Raw genomic sequence first — 16,632 nt, forward strand, 5'->3', positions numbered from 1 at the left:
ATAACCCTGATAGGGTTGAGTGCTGGCGCATTGGTGGCGCACGGACCGTAGCTTGTGACGGTGTTCCAACTGGACGACTCCGCTGGACTGCCGTTCCGCCTCAAGCCTCGACGAAGCTCCTTGCTACACACTCGCGGCGGGAAGCTCTTTATCGTATTGAAACTGCCTGTATCTGCTTATAGAATTGCTTTATTTCCAGCTCCCGCCGGGCACCACATCATCGCGACACCGCTCTCCCCCGAACCATGACCTGGCGATCTCGCCATCAAACGCTGTCGCCGCCCGTTCGTTGATGAACTGCCCCCCTGGTCCGACGCTTGACGGGAGCGCTACCCCGCCGCCATCGACGACATGCCCATGAACGGTCGCGAGATGACACGGGCCGAGTTGTTTGAGGATGAGAAGAGGAGGATCGTCGAAAGTTGCTTCAGCAGACGCGACGAAGACGGCTCCTGTGAGCTTCCCCTTGTGTTGCCGTCCAGAACGGCAGCTCTTGATAGCTTCGAGTCAATGCTGGACTTGCCATGTGACCATTGCTGACCCTCCATCTGTCTGCATCAGTGCTCGAAACATATATCACACACATCAAGATCACAGAGTTCCAAACTTCGCCCACAGCACCGCCAGCACCCAACGCGAGAACCCCTAATGCCGAGAAGCCGCGCGTCATCATTGTCGGCGTGCGCAAGTCTGGCCGAGTACGCGTGCACAAATCAAAGGAAAACCCAAACGGGACATTCTCAATAGGCAAAACGTGGTTTCTCGATGACCTCTCGGCGATCGAATCCTTCACCAACTGTACATACAACAACGACTACCAAGCATGGGCGGGAGACGTGGGCTTCGTGGTGACGCTTGGAAAGCCGTACTACTGGCAGGCCCAGACGGACAAGGAAAAGAAATTCTTTATTGCAAGTCTGATCAAGATCTATGCCAAATACACGGGTGGTCGCATGCCGACCTTGACGGGTTTTGATCAGCGCGAACTTGATCAAGTGTTGGGTGGCGCACAGGCACCCCGAAGACAGGAACGACAAGACCGACCACCTCCCCGTCCGAGCCTCCCCGATTCTGCCCCCAGCAGCGCCAATAACTCGATCTCGTCTCTTGGCTATAATGGAAGGGAAATGCTCAATGCCCAGGCCACACCAGCCCCTGCCCCGACATACCCAGAACGGATGCCCTCGCGTGGCGCGCTTGCGCCGAATGGAAGAGCTTCACCAGTGCAAAGCGTCGACTCGGGCCGGCCGAGTCAAGAGCTGCCTACCCTTCGACGGCTAGCATCCAACAATAAGAGCCAGGATTCGGTGGTGGCCTCGTCTGTTGCGCGGAGCGAAGGGGCCAGCAGCTTCAGGCCAGGATCGAGAAATGGGCCGGGCTCTAGCTATGGCACCCCTGAGGCGTCACCCGCACCTCCGTCTCTGGATGAGAGGCCGCCGGAGAGGAGAAGACCTCCCATGGATCCGTTGCGGCCGACGCAGGTCGACAGAGATTTGGTGCCGGCTCCTTTGAACAGCCCTGCGGCGCGTATTCCACTTCCACCTCGGAGTCAAGACCGCATGTCCCCCCGCAAGAATTCGGTGAGCAGACGGGACCCGACACCACTTCGGATGGACCAGAGACCTGTAACACCAAAAGAGATCTCGAGAGCAGGCACGCCAGTGAGTGCGCCCAGTCCGGCACCTGTCCCAACACCGCAGACTGCCAGCCCAGCACCTGCTCCTGCTCCTGCTCCTGCTCCTGCTCCTGCTCCTGCTCCTGCTCCTGCTCCTGCTCCTGCTCCTGCTCCTGCTCCTGCTCCTGCTCCTGCTCCTGCTCCTGCTCGTGCCGTGCCGGCTGCTGTCCCCACGCCTCCACCTGTGCCAGCCGAGGAATCGACGCCAGAGGCACCCCAGACCCCCGCGGATGACGAAGAGAAGCCTGGCGTTTTTGGAATCAAGTCCAAGAAATCTAGAGGAGAAATCGCCGGTGCGATCTGGAAGGCTGCCGCGGCCGTCAGTGCGTTCAAGCCCAGACCGGGCGGTGCAGCAGAGCGACTGCGTCAAAACCAGAACAAGAGCAATGACGGGCCAGACGGTATCACGAGCGTTGTGCCGGCGCCTCCCAAGCCCATCCCGGTTAAGACTCCGGAGCCGATTGTTCTCGAACCACCCCCCAAGGCGGCCGACAGGGGATCCTCTGCCACTACTGCGTCTGGCATTCCCGAGCTGAAAGTCACGGGCTCAGACCCCAACAGCCGACCGGATAGCATTGTCGCTTTCAAGGAGAAGAAGGAGGAGGTACCAGAGGAACCGCAGCGGTCGGTCGTGGCGGGGAACGATGTCAAGTACCTGGCTACTTTGGGGATTGATCCATCGATTCTGGACGGCAAGACGTCCGAGTTTGCCAAGTGGCTGGATTACTTTGGGTGGGTGCCGGGCGAGCAGATGAGGCAGAGGAACTTTGAGGAGATGAGGGCGGATCTGGACAGAGAGATGGGCAAGGCGCAGGCGGGGGGGTGGCTGGCGAGGTTTCAGGAGGAGGATGAGAGGGTTGATGCGATCAAGAGGGGGATCGATCTTGCGATTGGGGAGTGTGATGAGCTGGATAATTTATTGACGCTTTACAGCGTTGAGTTGTCGGTGAGTTTTTCTGTGGTTTTGGAGAGGGTTGGTTGGTTGGTTGGTTGCTGACACTTGTGGTAGACACTCTCGGATGATATCGCCTACATCGAGGCGCAAGGCCAAGGTCTGCAGGTGCAGGCTGCCAATCAGAAGCTTTTGAGAAAGGAACTCGAGTCGCTGTTGGAGACCTGCGCCATCAGCGAGGCCGACCTGGAGGCGCTCAAGTCGGCGCCGCTGGAGCATGCCGCCGGGGTGGAGGAGATTGAGACCTCGTTGGTCACGCTGTTCAAGGCCATGATCAAGATTGATCCTACGATGGGCAACAGCGAGGGGAGGAGGAGCGAAGACGGGAGCAGTGCGGACCAGTCGCTTGGCTTGGACGAGAATTACGGCCAGATGCGGATCGTGCAGGAGAAGAAGGAGATGTACCTTGCCGAAAGCTCGCTTTTCATGAGGAGGTTGGTGATTTTCATGGAGAAGCAGTTTAGCGAGGCGTTCAGGGAGACGAAGGCGGCGCTGGATGGGGCGCTGAGCAAGAAAGTTGATCCGAGGAATCACGAGGTGGGACGGGACATCCTCTGGATGTACGGCCCGCTGATTCTGTACGCGAGGGACGTGGATATGGACAACTGGAACCGGATCCTGCAGGTTTACCAGGACAAGTGCCACCCGATATACAAAACTGAGTTCAAGGAGGCGATGGACGCGTGGAAGAAGAATGCGAGGAAGGTGACGGGGGATGAGGCGGAGCTGCTGTTTACTTCGCAGCAGGAGAAGAAGGAGGAGGGGCTGGCGACGACGGCGAGGAAGTTGACGGTCAAGAGGAGCCAGACGCTGGCGAGGAGCTTGAGGAGCCCGTTGGGGGATGGGGGGAGCAGGTCGTCTGCGGCGGAGAAGACGCCGGATGGGAGGGCGTTGCCGTACGAGGTTTTTGCCGGGGTGCTGGATGATTTGCTGCCGTTGGTGGAGATGGAGCAGAACTTCATCGTGGATTTCTTCCACGCTACTACGCTGGAGCAGGCGGATTTTCCGGATTTGGTGGCGGCGTGTAGGCCGGTGAATAGACGGGGGGGGGACCTCAAGAGGCATCGGTTGATGGAGCCGGATCGGGAGCTGGCGAGGCGGGTGACGAAGGCGATGGAGAGTATTTTTGGGTTTATGGAGATGGGGTTGCAGCAGTTGATGGATTGGGTTTTGGGGATGGATCCCTTGTATGTGATTTCTTCTTTCGGTTTACGGATGGGTGTGTGTGCTAACAATGTCTACAGACAGGGAGTGGGTATCTTGGCCACGCTCGAACGCAAGATGGCCGAAATGTCACAATCCAACCAGGACTTTCTCAACAATTTGCTCCAAAAACTCCACGGCAACCTCGAGGCCAAGTTCAAAAAGTTTGTCGACGATCAGATCCGCGCCATTGAAGAGACAAAGGTCAAGATCAAAAAGCGCAAGGGCGTCATCCACTTCATCCGCATCTTCCCCCAGTTTTCCACCGCAGTCGAGAACATGCTTGCGAATGTTGATCCCAACTTGGGGGTCAGGCGGATGGTAGATAGGGAGTATGACCGCATCCTCAAGTCAATGTTTGACTCGCTCAAGGTGATTGCGAGAGAGAACCCGGCCATGGGCGGCGGCGGGGCAGCCGCCACGGCTGCTGCGATTGCCAACTCTGCGGATCCGGAAGACAAGGAGGCGCTCAACTTCCACATCCTGCTTATTGAGAATATGAACCACTACCTGGAGGAGGTGGAGAACTCGAGGGGGTTGGAGGTGCTGGATGACTGGAAGGAGCAGGCGAACCAGGAGCTGCAGGAGCATATGGGGTTGTATCTGAATGCTGTCATGAGACGGCCGCTGGGTAAGCTGCTGGAATGTTTGGAGAACATCGAGGCTCAGCTCGCAGGGGGCAAGTCAGCGGCCGGGATTGCGGCTCAGCCGTCGAACTCGAAGAGCACGTTTAACAAGGTGCTGGGTGGGTATGATGCGAAGGAGGTGAGGAAGGGGATTGAGGCTTTGAGGAAGAGGGTGGAGAAGCACTTTGGGGATGAGGACTCTTCTTCAGCGGGAGGGGAGGGGAAGAAGGGGAGCAGCGACACGCTGAGTGTTAGTTCGGGCGTTTCGGGGCATCATGGGGTCAAGTTTGGTGGTGGGGGTTCGAGTCAGAGTAATAGCGGGTTGGTGATGAAGGTGTTGAGGGAGTGTGAGAAGTTTTATGGGGAGGTGGAGATGAGGGTTGGGAGGGTGACGACGGATGTGTATGGGGGGGATGTGCTGTTTGAGTGGCCCAGGGGGGAGGTCAAGGCTGCTTTTGCGGCGGGGGCAGGGGGGAGTGGCGGAGGGTTGGGGGGGATTCATTTGGGGAGGTCGTGATAGATATTTTGGGGTTAATAGGAATTGCATGGTTGCTTTTGTTTTTCGGTTTGTGATTTTGTGTTTGACAATGTTTTGGGCTTGGTGGTGATGTTTGATGTTGGTGTTGTTCACAATGGAAGTGTTACTAAGCAAGGTGAGATCGCCCCCGGCCGAGAGAGAGAGAGAACAACTCCGGTCCGTTTGTTCCCGGCCGTGTATCTCTCCAAAACATCTGCCGAACAGCCCAAGAAGTTGGTGGCCATGACTGCGGCGGCGCTAGTGGACCATGTGCCTCAACGGTTTTTCGGCACATGTTTTACTGCCCGCCCTTTTTCTTTTTTGTGTGTGTTCTCCCGCGGGATCTCAGCTTTGGGTTGATCACTCCGCCTTTGACGACACCGGCATCTTTCTCCAACAAATTTCGGAACTAATCGCCTCCTCCCCATCAAACGCAAAAACAAGGTTGGTTGGTGTTTGTGATGGCGGTACCTGGTGGTAGCGAATCTTGCCTTGCCTTGCTTCTGATCAGTTTTTTTGCCCATGTATTCATCGGTTCCCCATCCTGAGGCTGGCGGGCTGGCATAGGGAGGAGGTGAGATGGGTGCATGCATTGCAGGTTGGTGCTGGCGAATGGCGTACTTCCCGATGGCTGCATGTGTATTATCGATATATCGAACCACGAGATGGGAGGGCGGTTCGGCATACCTTACCTACCATGGGCCGTACACAGGACATATCTGTCCATGGAGCACGCACCATCCATCAAGCAGAAGTTTGGGAATCTTGAGAGTAACCCTCCTTTTTTGGGGGAGCAGCTACCATGGATCTTATTCTCTCTCTCTCTCTCTGTCTGTCTGTCTGTGTGTGTGTGTGTGTGTGTGTGTGCATACAGGACATAATACGACCCTCTTTTTCAGCTCGTCGTCATATCACAAAACAGTAAAGAATAGCGAGTTTGGAGGGTTGTGGCGTTTTCTGGCAGCTGACGGGACAAAACCCGCCATATAGGCCGCAACCATCGTGAGTATTCGAATGAAAATTCCCAGCAGCAACCACCGGTCACTGAAACCATCGACTATCTCTCTCTCTCGGGTCTGGCTGATATCTCAAGATTGACGATTGGACCTTACATCTGCCGATTTATATTGGGGGGAATGTCGGTTTGCCTCCCTTCCCCTCTCTCCATGCGCTCGGCTCCACGGCCCCACCACCAATGTCAGGTCTCCCGGCAGACGGTTCCCCAAGTTTTTGGCGGCGCTTGACTTACACGCCTCTTCAGCTCATGACGTGGGGTTTTCTTTCACCTTGACCCTTGTGCCACCTTTCCTCCGCATCGCCCTATGGTGATTCGGAGCCCACCCCCGGTATCTTTTCCCCAGGTCAGATCGAAAAAGTTGGGGGTGGTGTGTGTCGTGTCAAGTTCAGCGTGACCACTGTTTCCGATTTGGGAAGGGAAAAGGCGAGTTTTGGTTCCGTTCGGTTCCGCGATCCTTCGAAAAACCCTCCTCCCCCTCGTGCTGTCGTCATGGAACACATCTTTTGAGAGATATCGTAGATGTTACCTACCCATCATCCCGAGTTGACGATTCTCGGGACACTCTTCAGCCATATACACTGCGCTAGTTCGGCACGGTCTGTCCTACATGCAATATCCTCCCGTGTATATCTGCTGGCCGTCGGCGATCGTCCGTTTGCAGGACCGCCATCCAGGGAAACTGTCTGATGGCGGGCAAGGACCAAAATAGATTAATTTCCCGAGGGACAGACACCCAGTTCATCACTGAGAGTGGTGGTTCGTCTTGCTACCCGGGTGAGGGGGGGGACAACCTTACTCCAACTCGGTTTCCAACCCCCCGGCCCCCCTGCCTGTTTCTTCGCCTTGACCTTGGACATTCTCGGCATTGAACGGCATGGGCGGCAGGTGTGTGTTTGGTGGTCAGGTAGGTAGTAGGTATGTGGGCTCAATTAGAGATTTTCCCGCATGACTATATACATATATACATCATCACGACACCTTTTTTCTTCTTGTCTTTTACCTTTTCACTTTGTCATCATTTTTATTTCTTCTTTCGTTTAACTTCAACACCCTCTACTGTGATAGACCCCTCTTCAACAGGGCACACCATTTTCTTTTCGATCATTGCAGGTTAGGACATCACATGCCTACATAACAGACAAGGATGATCACAGATCAGATAATACACCTCCTGGTCCAGCACTGGCCTGCGGTTCTTGTCACGGTCGTTCTCGCCTGGCTGGTCAAGAACAGGTATCACAATGGACTGAACAAATACCCGGGGCCGTTCCTGGCGTCGTTGACGGACTGGTGGAGGTTTTATGATGTCTACAGACGGAGACCAGAAAGGACGCAGATTGAACTGCACAAAAAGTACGGGCCGGTGGTGAGGCTGGGGCCAAACACACTCTCGTTTGCGGACCCGGAGGCGTTGAAGACGATTTACGGGTTGAATAAGGGATTTGTCAAGGTTTTTATCTCCTCGTCTTTTTCGTGACGAAGAAGGGGGGGAATATGTGCTGACAATTTGGCTAGTCTGATTTCTATGTCGTTCAACAATCAGTCGTCAAAGGGCACAGCCTCCCGTCCTTGTTCAGCACCACAGACAACGACTTCCACATGCAGTTCCGCCGGTGCGTCAACGGGGCGTTTGCCATGTCCCAGCTGGTGCAGTACGAGCCTTTTGTCGACAACACCACAAAGTTGTTCCTGAAGCAGACGGAGAAGCTGTACATTGACACCCCAAAGGCCTGCGACTTCACGCAGTGGCTGCAGTTCTACGCGTTTGATGTGATTGGGGAGATTACCTACAGCAAGAGGCACGGGTTCATTGAGAGGAACGAGGATGTGGATGGGATTGTGGCGTATCTCACCAAGCTATTCCTTTATGTCGCTCCTGTGTGTCCCCTTTTCTTTTCTGTCCACCAAGACTCGGTTCTGACGTGCTGCAGATCGGCCAAATCCCCCTGTTGGACAAGCTCTTCCTCAAAAACCCCCTCTACCTCAAGCTGGGCGAATGGGGCATCCTCGACACCACCTTTCCCGTCGCCAAGTTCGCCCGCGCAAGGATGGCGGAGCGGCTTCCCGAGCTGGAGTCGGCGTCACCTGAAACGAAACCTCTGCTGCCCACGTCGGAGAAGCCGCCGTTGGGAGTGAAATCCCCTGACCTCCTGTCCAAGTTCTTGGCCGCCAGGGAGAACAGACCTGACTTCATGACCGATACGCTGGTTCAGACAATGGCGGTGAGCATGGCTTTTGCGGGCTCGGAGACGACGGCCATTTCCCTGTCGGCGGTGTTTTACTTTTTGCACAAGACCCCGAGGGCGTTGGCGCGGTTGCTGAGGGAGATTGATGACGCTGCGAGGGAGGGGAGGTTTTCGGATTACGAGACTGGACTGGTGACCTGGCACGAGAGCCAGACGCTGCCTTTCCTTGATGCGTGCGTCAAGGAGGCTTTTAGGCTTCATCCTGCGCCTGGGTTGCCGATGGAGCGGATCGTGCCCGAGCCGGGGCTTGAAATTGCAGGACATTGGGTGAGGGGTGGGACGATTGTTGGGTGTAATGCTTGGGTTTTGCACAGAGATAAGAAAGTCTGGGGGGAGGATGCGGAGGAGTTCAGGCCGGAGAGGTGGGTGGATGAGACGGATGGGGAGAGGTTGAAGGGAATGAATGGGTGCATGCTGCAGTTTGGGATGGGGAGTCGGACGTGTATTGGGAAGAACATCAGCTTGTTGGAGATTTACAAGTTGGTACCGAGTATGTTGAGGAGGTTTGAGGTATGTTTTTCCTAATCAAAAGGAACGGGGAGCGAATGTGGTGATGCTGACATGAAAAAAACAAAACCAGATTCGATTTGATGATCCGAACTCGGAGTGGGAGATTGTGAATGCTTGGTTTGTGAAGCAGAATAATTTTATCACGAGGTTTAAGTTGAGGGAGTTGGTGAAGCCCGAGGGGAAGGCTTGAGTTTGGGGTTGATTGGATTGTTTGGGGGTCGGCTTGGGTTTGGAAGGGGGGTGTATATGGTTATGATCATGAAACAAATACCACTTATTCAAAAATCAGTACATACATTTCTTTCCTCCTAGGCACTAAAGTTCAAACAAGTGTGTTCATCCAGGTGTTATCCTTGCAAACACTATATCCTCCCCCCGTCCCCGGAATGCCCGTCACCGAGTAGTATGTTGCCATCAATACTGGAACGTATCCCCATACGCTAGCAACTCCTCGTTTCTCCTCTCGGCATCCTTCTCAACGTAGGGACAACCCTCTTTCATGCGGTTCCCAATGTTGCTTACCTCAACTTTGGCAGGGTCAATGGTGTAATTATGGGGACCGGGGACACCCTAGTCGACGATCCGCATTGTCTGTCAGTACCTATATCGACGCCAGATTGATTGAGGGCTGGAAACAAGAGGCCTACCACATTTTTTTTTATCAATCTTCCACTTTTGAAAGTTGTCCGCACGCTTTGAGTGCGACCTCGATTTTCGTGCACATTGTGGATGGAATGTCTTTGGATTGGGTTGTTGGAGTTGGTTGGAGTTTTCCGTGGTGAGCGAGGCACGCTGGCTAGGAAAGGCGGAGATACGGAAGATTCAAAGGGATCCCATACGTGGTTGGCGTAAGTTGCGGCTCTCTGCCAAAGAGGACAAAGTCACCTTGGTTTCTGGGTTGCACATTGACACTTGACTGCCTGGCCATCAAGTTTCATTCTGGCACGATCCATATTGGACGAGTATGTTCCAAATTCTCTAGTCGACACATCATGACTAACCACATGCCGCCTACCTACCTAGGTAACCAAGGACGAGAAGACACCCGTCACCAACCCCCACGCCACCTCTCCCTCCCTCGAACCATACCCCCTAAGATCTCACCACCTCCCCAGATCAACTCATATTCATCCCAACCCTCCCCCCCTCACCCCCTCACCCAACGCCTCATGCCCCTCCAAGAGCCCACAAATCCTCCCCTCCCCATCCCACTTCGCCTTCACATCCCCCGGATCACCCCTCCCCTCCCCCCAAAACTTCCCCCCCGCCTTCCTAAACTGAAAGTCGGCATCCCCAAGATAACTCCCAGCAAGAGTCCCCTCCTGCTCCTCCAATCTGGCAAAAACATCCCTCACCCAGCCATCACACACCCCATCATCCTTCTCCTCCTCCCAAACAGCATACACAGAAAAATAATGATCAGATTGCATGCTAAGCATCATGTTCCCCTTCCGTGCCCTCCTCGAAGTAGGATTCATCGAGAACCACAGCGCGGTGCTCTGCTTTGTCGGAAGGGATGAAAATGCTGGGTCAAGCGCGGCAGCGACTTGTGCCGGGGAGAGGTCGTTGGAGAGGTAGGCGTTGTCTGAGCGGGTGCGGAAGCCGGGGGCGGCGTTGCCGGCTAGTTGGGCTGCGTACTCTTCTGGAAGGGAGGTAGGTTCGCAGAAGCGGCTGGGGTGGTTTGGGCTGGCGGAGGGGGGGCAGGGGAGGGAGGTGTGGATGGGGATTAAGGCTGAAAGAGCGGCGGTGTGGGAGGGGGCAAAGGAGGTGAAGACTGCCGTGAGGGTTGGGGTGGGGGAGGATTGGGGGACAAAGGACGAGACGAGGACGATTTCGAGGGTTGGGGAGGCGGTTGGGGAGAGCTGTGGCGGGTGTTAGTGTGGGGAAGATCGAGAAGATGGGAAGAGAGGATACCTTGATCAACCACTCCAGCACCTCTTTAAACTTGGTGATATCGAAGAAATAAAGCGACTGCCACATCGGGAGCAGAGACAGAGTTTTCATATAAAACCTCGTCACGACAGCAGGAAAGGCTGGCCCCGCACCCCGAGCAGCGTGAAACAAGTCTTGTGTTTGGTCTCGTTTATGTGCAAGACTTCTAGCCCGGCCGTCACGACATCAACTCCCACTACATATTCACACGCCCAACCCCAGTTCTGTCGTTTGAATCAGCAAAAACAACATTCGAACAAGCCGGGCACCGTGACAAACCTTGCAGTTCCACCCCATCCCTCCCTGCAGCAAAAAACCCCCCAACCCGACATCAGGACAATGACCCCCAGGAAACATCCTGCCCCCCTCCGCCAAAAACTCATTCAACCCCGCCGACGTCACAGCCGGACCACAGCTCACCACCCCCTCACCCATCTCGCGTTCCCATCTGATCGACCCAACCCCTCCCTCAAAGTCGATCATGTCCAGCAGAATCGAGTCATACCTAATCGACCAACAGGCCCAGCTGTGGCCCCCGCTGCGGATGGCAATGCGCTTGTCTTTTTTCCTAGCAAAATCAACACACGCCACAACGTCAGAGACAGTCAGCGGCTTGCAATAGGCGTGTGGATGACGGGAGTGCTGCCAGGGGATGGCAGAGGAAGATAGATCGGGGCGGCGGCGGTTGAAGATGCGGGAGAAGATCAAAGAGTTGAACTCCGACTCTGGGGTGGCAGAGCGGAGGATGATCGGGGCCGGACTAGAACCGGAGCTGGGGTTGTTGACGGAGGGGGTTATGTGTGTGTCAGGAGCGGGGTCGGTTGCGTCGGGCATGATGTTTATGACAGGCAAGATACCTATTCTTGATTGTGAGGGGAGGGCACAAGGCAAACACAGTCCCGTCAAAGTAGGTGTTTATACTTGAAATCCTCAGCCAAGTCTTCTGAGCGAGGGAGGAGCGAACAGAACGAGTGGGATCGTTGGCATCAGACGTGGACCCCACTTGGTAGGGAGCTGCTCCCGAGTTGCGCACAACACAGTGTGTTGCTCTTACAACATGATGCTATTTACGGTATCATGAGTGGCTGGTTGATTGCGCGTCTTCTTGGACAAAAAGACCTCAGGGGTCGATCTGAGACATTGTGTGATTGAGATGCCGACTAGATGGGGTCATGTACAAGGGGAGGAGCAATGGTGTCTCGGGGTGGGTGGGGTTAGGGTTAATAAGGGCGGCTGCTGACCCCTGGACCTCTTTGTTGTGACGATCACGCGAGGTCAAGGGATGGATTTGGGATGAGTGGGCTTGTGGTGTAGGTCTGATGGTCTGCCCTGAGGCTGTTGGTTATCCAGGTCCACGACAAGTGGTTTACGATTATCTTATAAAAATACACGGGCCCTCTTAAAGCTTTAAAATATGCTAAAGTCAATGGCCTTCTTCAAGGCAGATAAATCGATATATATCAAACTCAATAGCACTTTTATATTAAACGCGCTTCTCTCCCAATTTAAACCATCTTTTTACGCTTAAAACCGATAAAGTTATGCTTTTGGCCTTTAAAAGTGTCCGTGTGAGTGTTCGATGACTTGTAAGTGCGGACCGGGAACCGGGGACCTGGATAACGACCACCGCTCTGAGTGAGTCGGCTGAGAAGGTTACGGGTATGAAAAAAGTAAGGCTTAAACCAAGGTACCTGGGTAGGTAGCCACATACCTTGATCTGGAGAGCAATTATTTTGCTGTTGAACTGATGTTTGATGTTCTAAGGCTTGCTGTCTTTGCAGCTAAACAACCAGGAAGTTATCATCTCAGTCCAACAGCCTGAGATCCGCAGCATTTTCCGCCAGTGAGCTACGGTCTCTAGTTGTGTGCGTGCCATCCAGGATCTAAACATGTCCCGACTGTCCCAGATCAACTGAAGCTTCAACACCCAGACAAAAAACCACTCCCATCACTTGGAGAAACAAGGTTCTACAATGCAGAAATTCATCAGAGCGTAGAAATGTTGAAGCCACAAATGATTAGCCTTTTGATCAACATGAACTTTTGAACATCTGAAGCACAGCTTCACAGCTTCTGGATGAAGTAGATTTTGAAATCTTCTCTTCTGCAAGTTCATCTGCTCAAAGACAAACCACCTAGGCAAGTCTACTGCGAGCAAGAGATCCCAACACAACAACAAGCACCGGTTCTATCGCTAAACCCAGTCAGATCTACAACGTGCTTCAAAATCCCAAACTATCACTTCGAGTGCGGGCACTTTGCCCACTGGACTTACTGAGAGTGCAGGACCTGTATGTTCCTCCATTTCAAGATGTTCCTTCAACTGGCATTGCGGAATAAAACACTAACAGGTCAAGATGCTGCGAATTCTGAGGCATGCTATCGCTGGGAATATTACATCCCAGATGGACGACACGGCTATAATCAACGAAGTATCCGGAAGGTTATTTCGGGATTGGTGGGAGGCGGTGGTGGACTGGATGGATGGACTGGATTTTGCGGAGTGCAGGTGCAGCCAGTGCGTGGGAGAAAAGTAGTCGGCGGATGGGGTAGGTGGACTGGATAGGTGACTGTATATGTTAGTGTACCTTATACCAAATAACACGAACAGCCTGGTACCTTTGAGGCTGAAAGTCTATCATGCCCAATCTTGCTGGTTCGGTTCAGTTCGTGGTTCTGACAATATCAATGTCAACTTGGCGGCTTCCTCAAAGATAGCTGAGATGATGCGTATTGTAAGGTAGGTATTCGCCATCTTCCACAAGCTTTTGCGCAATGTCACTGCCTCAACTTTTCCTGTCCACAATCTGACGTGCCACGATACCTGCTATCACAAATTCAATGACCGAGACACATGCAGATCAACAACCTTTCCCCAACAACTAGCAACTCTCCCCTCATCACTGTCACCAATCAAACGCTCGAGGTAAACGACACAGCCCCCCCGACACGCTGGCACCGCCAAGAAAAGGCTACAGCGAACCGTGCAGGGGTCCTATGCAGGAGTCTTGCGGCTCAAGCAGTAATACCTCCCATTCCACGGCCCAACTCTTGTCCGAGGTTGATAAACCTTTTACAAGGACGCGGGTCAGCTCTGGTCTTGGCACCAGGGAATAAGCCTCTTTTGGTCCTGTAATCTGGGGACGTGTGCCTGTGGCTGGCCGTTGGGCAGCAGGCGTTGACGCTACTGCAGAGGGCGGTTTATTTCCGCTCAAGCTATGAAGTAAGAGGCTTTTATGGTGGGTGGAGATGTAGGATTGGGTTCCTGGTAGCACGGCAGGCAGTGACCACTGACCGATGGGTTGGGCTGGACACCGACACGACTGGCTAGGGCGAGGCTCTGGGAGAATGGAACCATGGGAAAGTTCAGCTTTGAGGGGATGTGCGGAGTTGGACCCTTGTTTTTAGATGGGAAGGTCAGGGATTGTGCATATGGAGAGGGCACATGGGGCTGGGTGGTTTGGGTGAGTGATGGAGGGTAGGGACTTTGGGGAAGAAATGATAAAGAGACGCGCCCTCGGGTTCTTGAGCTGGGTGGTTCTCTTCTCGTTCTTCTGTTTCGCTGGTGCGGTTCCTGCTTTCCAAGCCACCAGCGAATCTCATAGCTACCGCATCTCTATCCGGCACGGCATAGAAGACTCCAAGGACAACAACCGCCAATATGCTCGTCGGACAGACTACCGTTCGCGCCCTCCTCAGCGGCATTGCCATGAACCACCTGGAGATGGTCCCCGAGACGTCTCCCAACCCGGGCGGTCTCAGATTCTTGAGGTTGACCAGACAGACTGGCACATGCAGATCAGGAGAGAAGTGGTGTTTGGATGGGTGCATTCCGCTCAGCGGTGTCTGCTGCATATCACGAGGCACATATTGCGATGCTGGTTACTACTGCATGGCTGTTTCTGGGTGCTGCCGGGTATGTTGACTTTTGTTGTACAATGACTTACGAAGTGATACTGACGAAGACCCTAGGAGGGACGAACATGCAGCGGCGTCGGCGGGACTTGCGATCCGGGGGAAGTGATGTGCAATAGGGGGTATGTTCTTATCTTTATCTCACACTTGATATGTTTATGTAACCTTTCTTCAACAGATGCATGCCCTCCAGTGGCGTCTGCTGCCCAGGCGGAGGCTATTGCGATGCCGGTTACGAATGCACAACAACCAACACATGCCGACGCGCTGGCAGTGGTGGTGGAGGAAGCAGTGGTGGCGGTTCTAGCGGAGGGAGCACCACAACCTGCGGTGCTGGACGCAAGAGATGTGACACTGGCTACTGCATCCCTGAAGACGGGACGTGCTGCAACAGAGGAACTGGACGTTACTGCGAGGTACGTATGCTCTCTTCTAACCCCTATCCAGTTTCCAGTTGGTCGAACGTTTAACTAAGTCCTTGATGTCAGGATGGCTACTACTGCCTCACAGGAAGTGGCTGCTGCAGAGACGGAAGAACGTGCCGACCAAACACGTCTCTCATAGAGGACCCTATCACGTCCACCACGCCCACTACCACGTCGACTCCAACGGCTCTTCCAACCCCCGATGGCGATGACGACGTCGACAGCGGAGCACCGGAGCCAACTGCTACTTTTGGTGGAATTGATGACCTGATCGATGCCACCACAACCACCACCACAACCACCACCACAAGCCCAACAGCCACAGGGACCCTTCCGATCCCGCCTGCCATCACCAACGCTCTTCCCGGAGGCGGGAATGGTAACGATAATGTTAATGGTAATGGAGGAACTGGCGCCGGTATCAGATCGGTGGAGGTATCCCTGGCAGGGTGCGTCATGGGTCTGATGGTAGGTGTGTTTGGTCTGCTGCTTTAAGCACATGCAACCCAACTCATTATTACCCCTCAATGTTTATACGAGACGAAGACGGATAGATACCAGTTCATATCTTTCTTTCGTGCTTCAGGTAGCCTAATAATAGTAGTATGATTTTGCTCTGGCTTTGTTGGACAGCGCAGAGGACCACCCCCTTTCCACCCCTATTGCGATATCATAACAGACAAGAAGAGCAGCAATAATATAAGGGCTGCATCTGACAGTAAAAAACATCGCAAGATATCCTCTGTGGCGCAATTGGCTAGCGCGTCTGACTGTTAATCAGGAGGTTGGAAGTTCGAGCCTTCCCGGAGGAGTTCTGATATCTTTTTCTCTTGCTCTACCTGACAACATGAAGATTGAAGTTGTTTGGTGGGGAAACCATAACTTTTTGGCTGTTGGTGGTCAGTTTTTTTGCAGATGGTGCGGATTCTGTCTGCTCTGCTCAAAGTGAGGCTATTCCCAGCACCATACCTCTCAACTTTTTCTTGGCTTCCAATGTTGACCCAAGCGGGTTTTTAACTGCGGGTATCCTTGTTTGAATCTCGCAAGAAGATGAGATTGGAATGAAGTGGCTTCATCCAGGATAATGAATGGTCATATACAGGCTGTCAAAAAAAAAAAAAAAAAAGAGATGAAATGCATCTTTCCATGTAAAATTGAAGTAGTCCTGCATCTTGGTTCTTGAGTCTGTTGAAGAAAGAACGATCGAATGCAGAGAAGTGGAGCCCACATGGAGTGGGACCGTCTGTCGCAGAAAAGAAGAGGACGGAACGAACGCACCTTGTCTTTCGCAAAGGAGGAAGGAACAAGTGCATGATCACAAAACTTTATGAGAAAGGGGGCAAAACGCCAAAAACAAACATCGCCAGCACACACTGCAAAAGATGTTGGTGATGGAATCGAACTCCGGTACGGGGAATCGAACCCCGAGCTTCGCGGTGAAAACGCGATATGTTAACCGTTACACTATACCGGATTCAGCGGTGAATCGCTTGTTGTTGAGGAGAGCGTGGGAATCATGTCACATGTATTCCCCATCGCGAAACGAAGCCAAAGTCAAAAGCACAGAGAGAGATGCCAGGGGTCTTATTTCAAATATATCTTGTGAGGTGGTG

At 53.6% G+C, this 16,632-nt stretch overlaps 5 protein-coding genes and 2 non-coding genes across 7 annotated transcripts; 5 read left to right on the top strand and 2 right to left on the bottom strand.

Moving 5' to 3' along the window:
* Positions 1–98: 98 nt before the first annotated feature.
* QC762_406220 (uncharacterized protein) lies at positions 99–4,973 on the top strand (the record flags this gene model as incomplete). Its single annotated transcript, XM_062890073.1, has 4 exons — positions 99–454; positions 562–2,621; positions 2,685–3,814; positions 3,872–4,973. Exons 1-4 carry the CDS (start codon positions 352–354, stop codon positions 4,971–4,973), a joined length of 4,395 nt encoding a protein of 1,464 aa, XP_062743903.1. The 5' UTR covers positions 99–351.
* Positions 4,974–6,427: 1,454 nt separating this feature from the next.
* On the top strand, positions 6,428–9,035 carry QC762_406210 (uncharacterized protein). Its single transcript, XM_062890072.1, has 4 exons — positions 6,428–7,441; positions 7,507–7,869; positions 7,923–8,747; positions 8,818–9,035. Exons 1-4 carry the CDS (start codon positions 7,136–7,138, stop codon positions 8,935–8,937), a joined length of 1,614 nt encoding a protein of 537 aa, XP_062743904.1. The 5' UTR covers positions 6,428–7,135; the 3' UTR covers positions 8,938–9,035.
* Positions 9,036–9,874: 839 nt separating this feature from the next.
* QC762_0070670 (uncharacterized protein) lies at positions 9,875–10,751 on the bottom strand (the record flags this gene model as incomplete). Its single annotated transcript, XM_062883735.1, has 2 exons — positions 9,875–10,609; positions 10,662–10,751. The coding sequence occupies 2 exons, from the start codon at positions 10,749–10,751 to the stop codon at positions 9,875–9,877; spliced, it is 825 nt and encodes a 274-aa protein (XP_062743905.1).
* An 11-nt stretch (positions 10,752–10,762) lies between these two features.
* QC762_0070680 (uncharacterized protein) lies at positions 10,763–11,513 on the bottom strand (the record flags this gene model as incomplete). The annotated part of the gene is made up of 2 exons (XM_062883736.1): positions 10,763–10,903; positions 10,959–11,513. 2 exons carry the CDS (start codon positions 11,511–11,513, stop codon positions 10,763–10,765), a joined length of 696 nt encoding a protein of 231 aa, XP_062743906.1.
* Positions 11,514–13,514: 2,001 nt separating this feature from the next.
* QC762_406190 (uncharacterized protein) lies at positions 13,515–15,514 on the top strand (the record flags this gene model as incomplete). Its single annotated transcript, XM_062890071.1, has 4 exons — positions 13,515–14,595; positions 14,652–14,716; positions 14,773–15,010; positions 15,083–15,514. The coding sequence occupies exons 1-4, from the start codon at positions 14,341–14,343 to the stop codon at positions 15,512–15,514; spliced, it is 990 nt and encodes a 329-aa protein (XP_062743907.1). The 5' UTR covers positions 13,515–14,340.
* A 243-nt stretch (positions 15,515–15,757) lies between these two features.
* On the top strand, positions 15,758–15,831 carry QC762_0070700. Its single transcript has one exon. It is a non-coding gene; the product is annotated as a tRNA-Asn (tRNA).
* A 590-nt stretch (positions 15,832–16,421) lies between these two features.
* Positions 16,422–16,493, top strand: QC762_0070710. The gene has a single exon. It is a non-coding gene; the product is annotated as a tRNA-Glu (tRNA).
* The last annotated feature ends 139 nt before the right edge of the window (positions 16,494–16,632 follow it).

The sequence above is a fragment of the Podospora pseudocomata genome, chromosome 4 (assembly GCF_035222375.1).
Source record: "Podospora pseudocomata strain CBS 415.72m chromosome 4, whole genome shotgun sequence".
Classification (NCBI taxonomy): domain Eukaryota; kingdom Fungi; phylum Ascomycota; class Sordariomycetes; order Sordariales; family Podosporaceae; genus Podospora; species Podospora pseudocomata.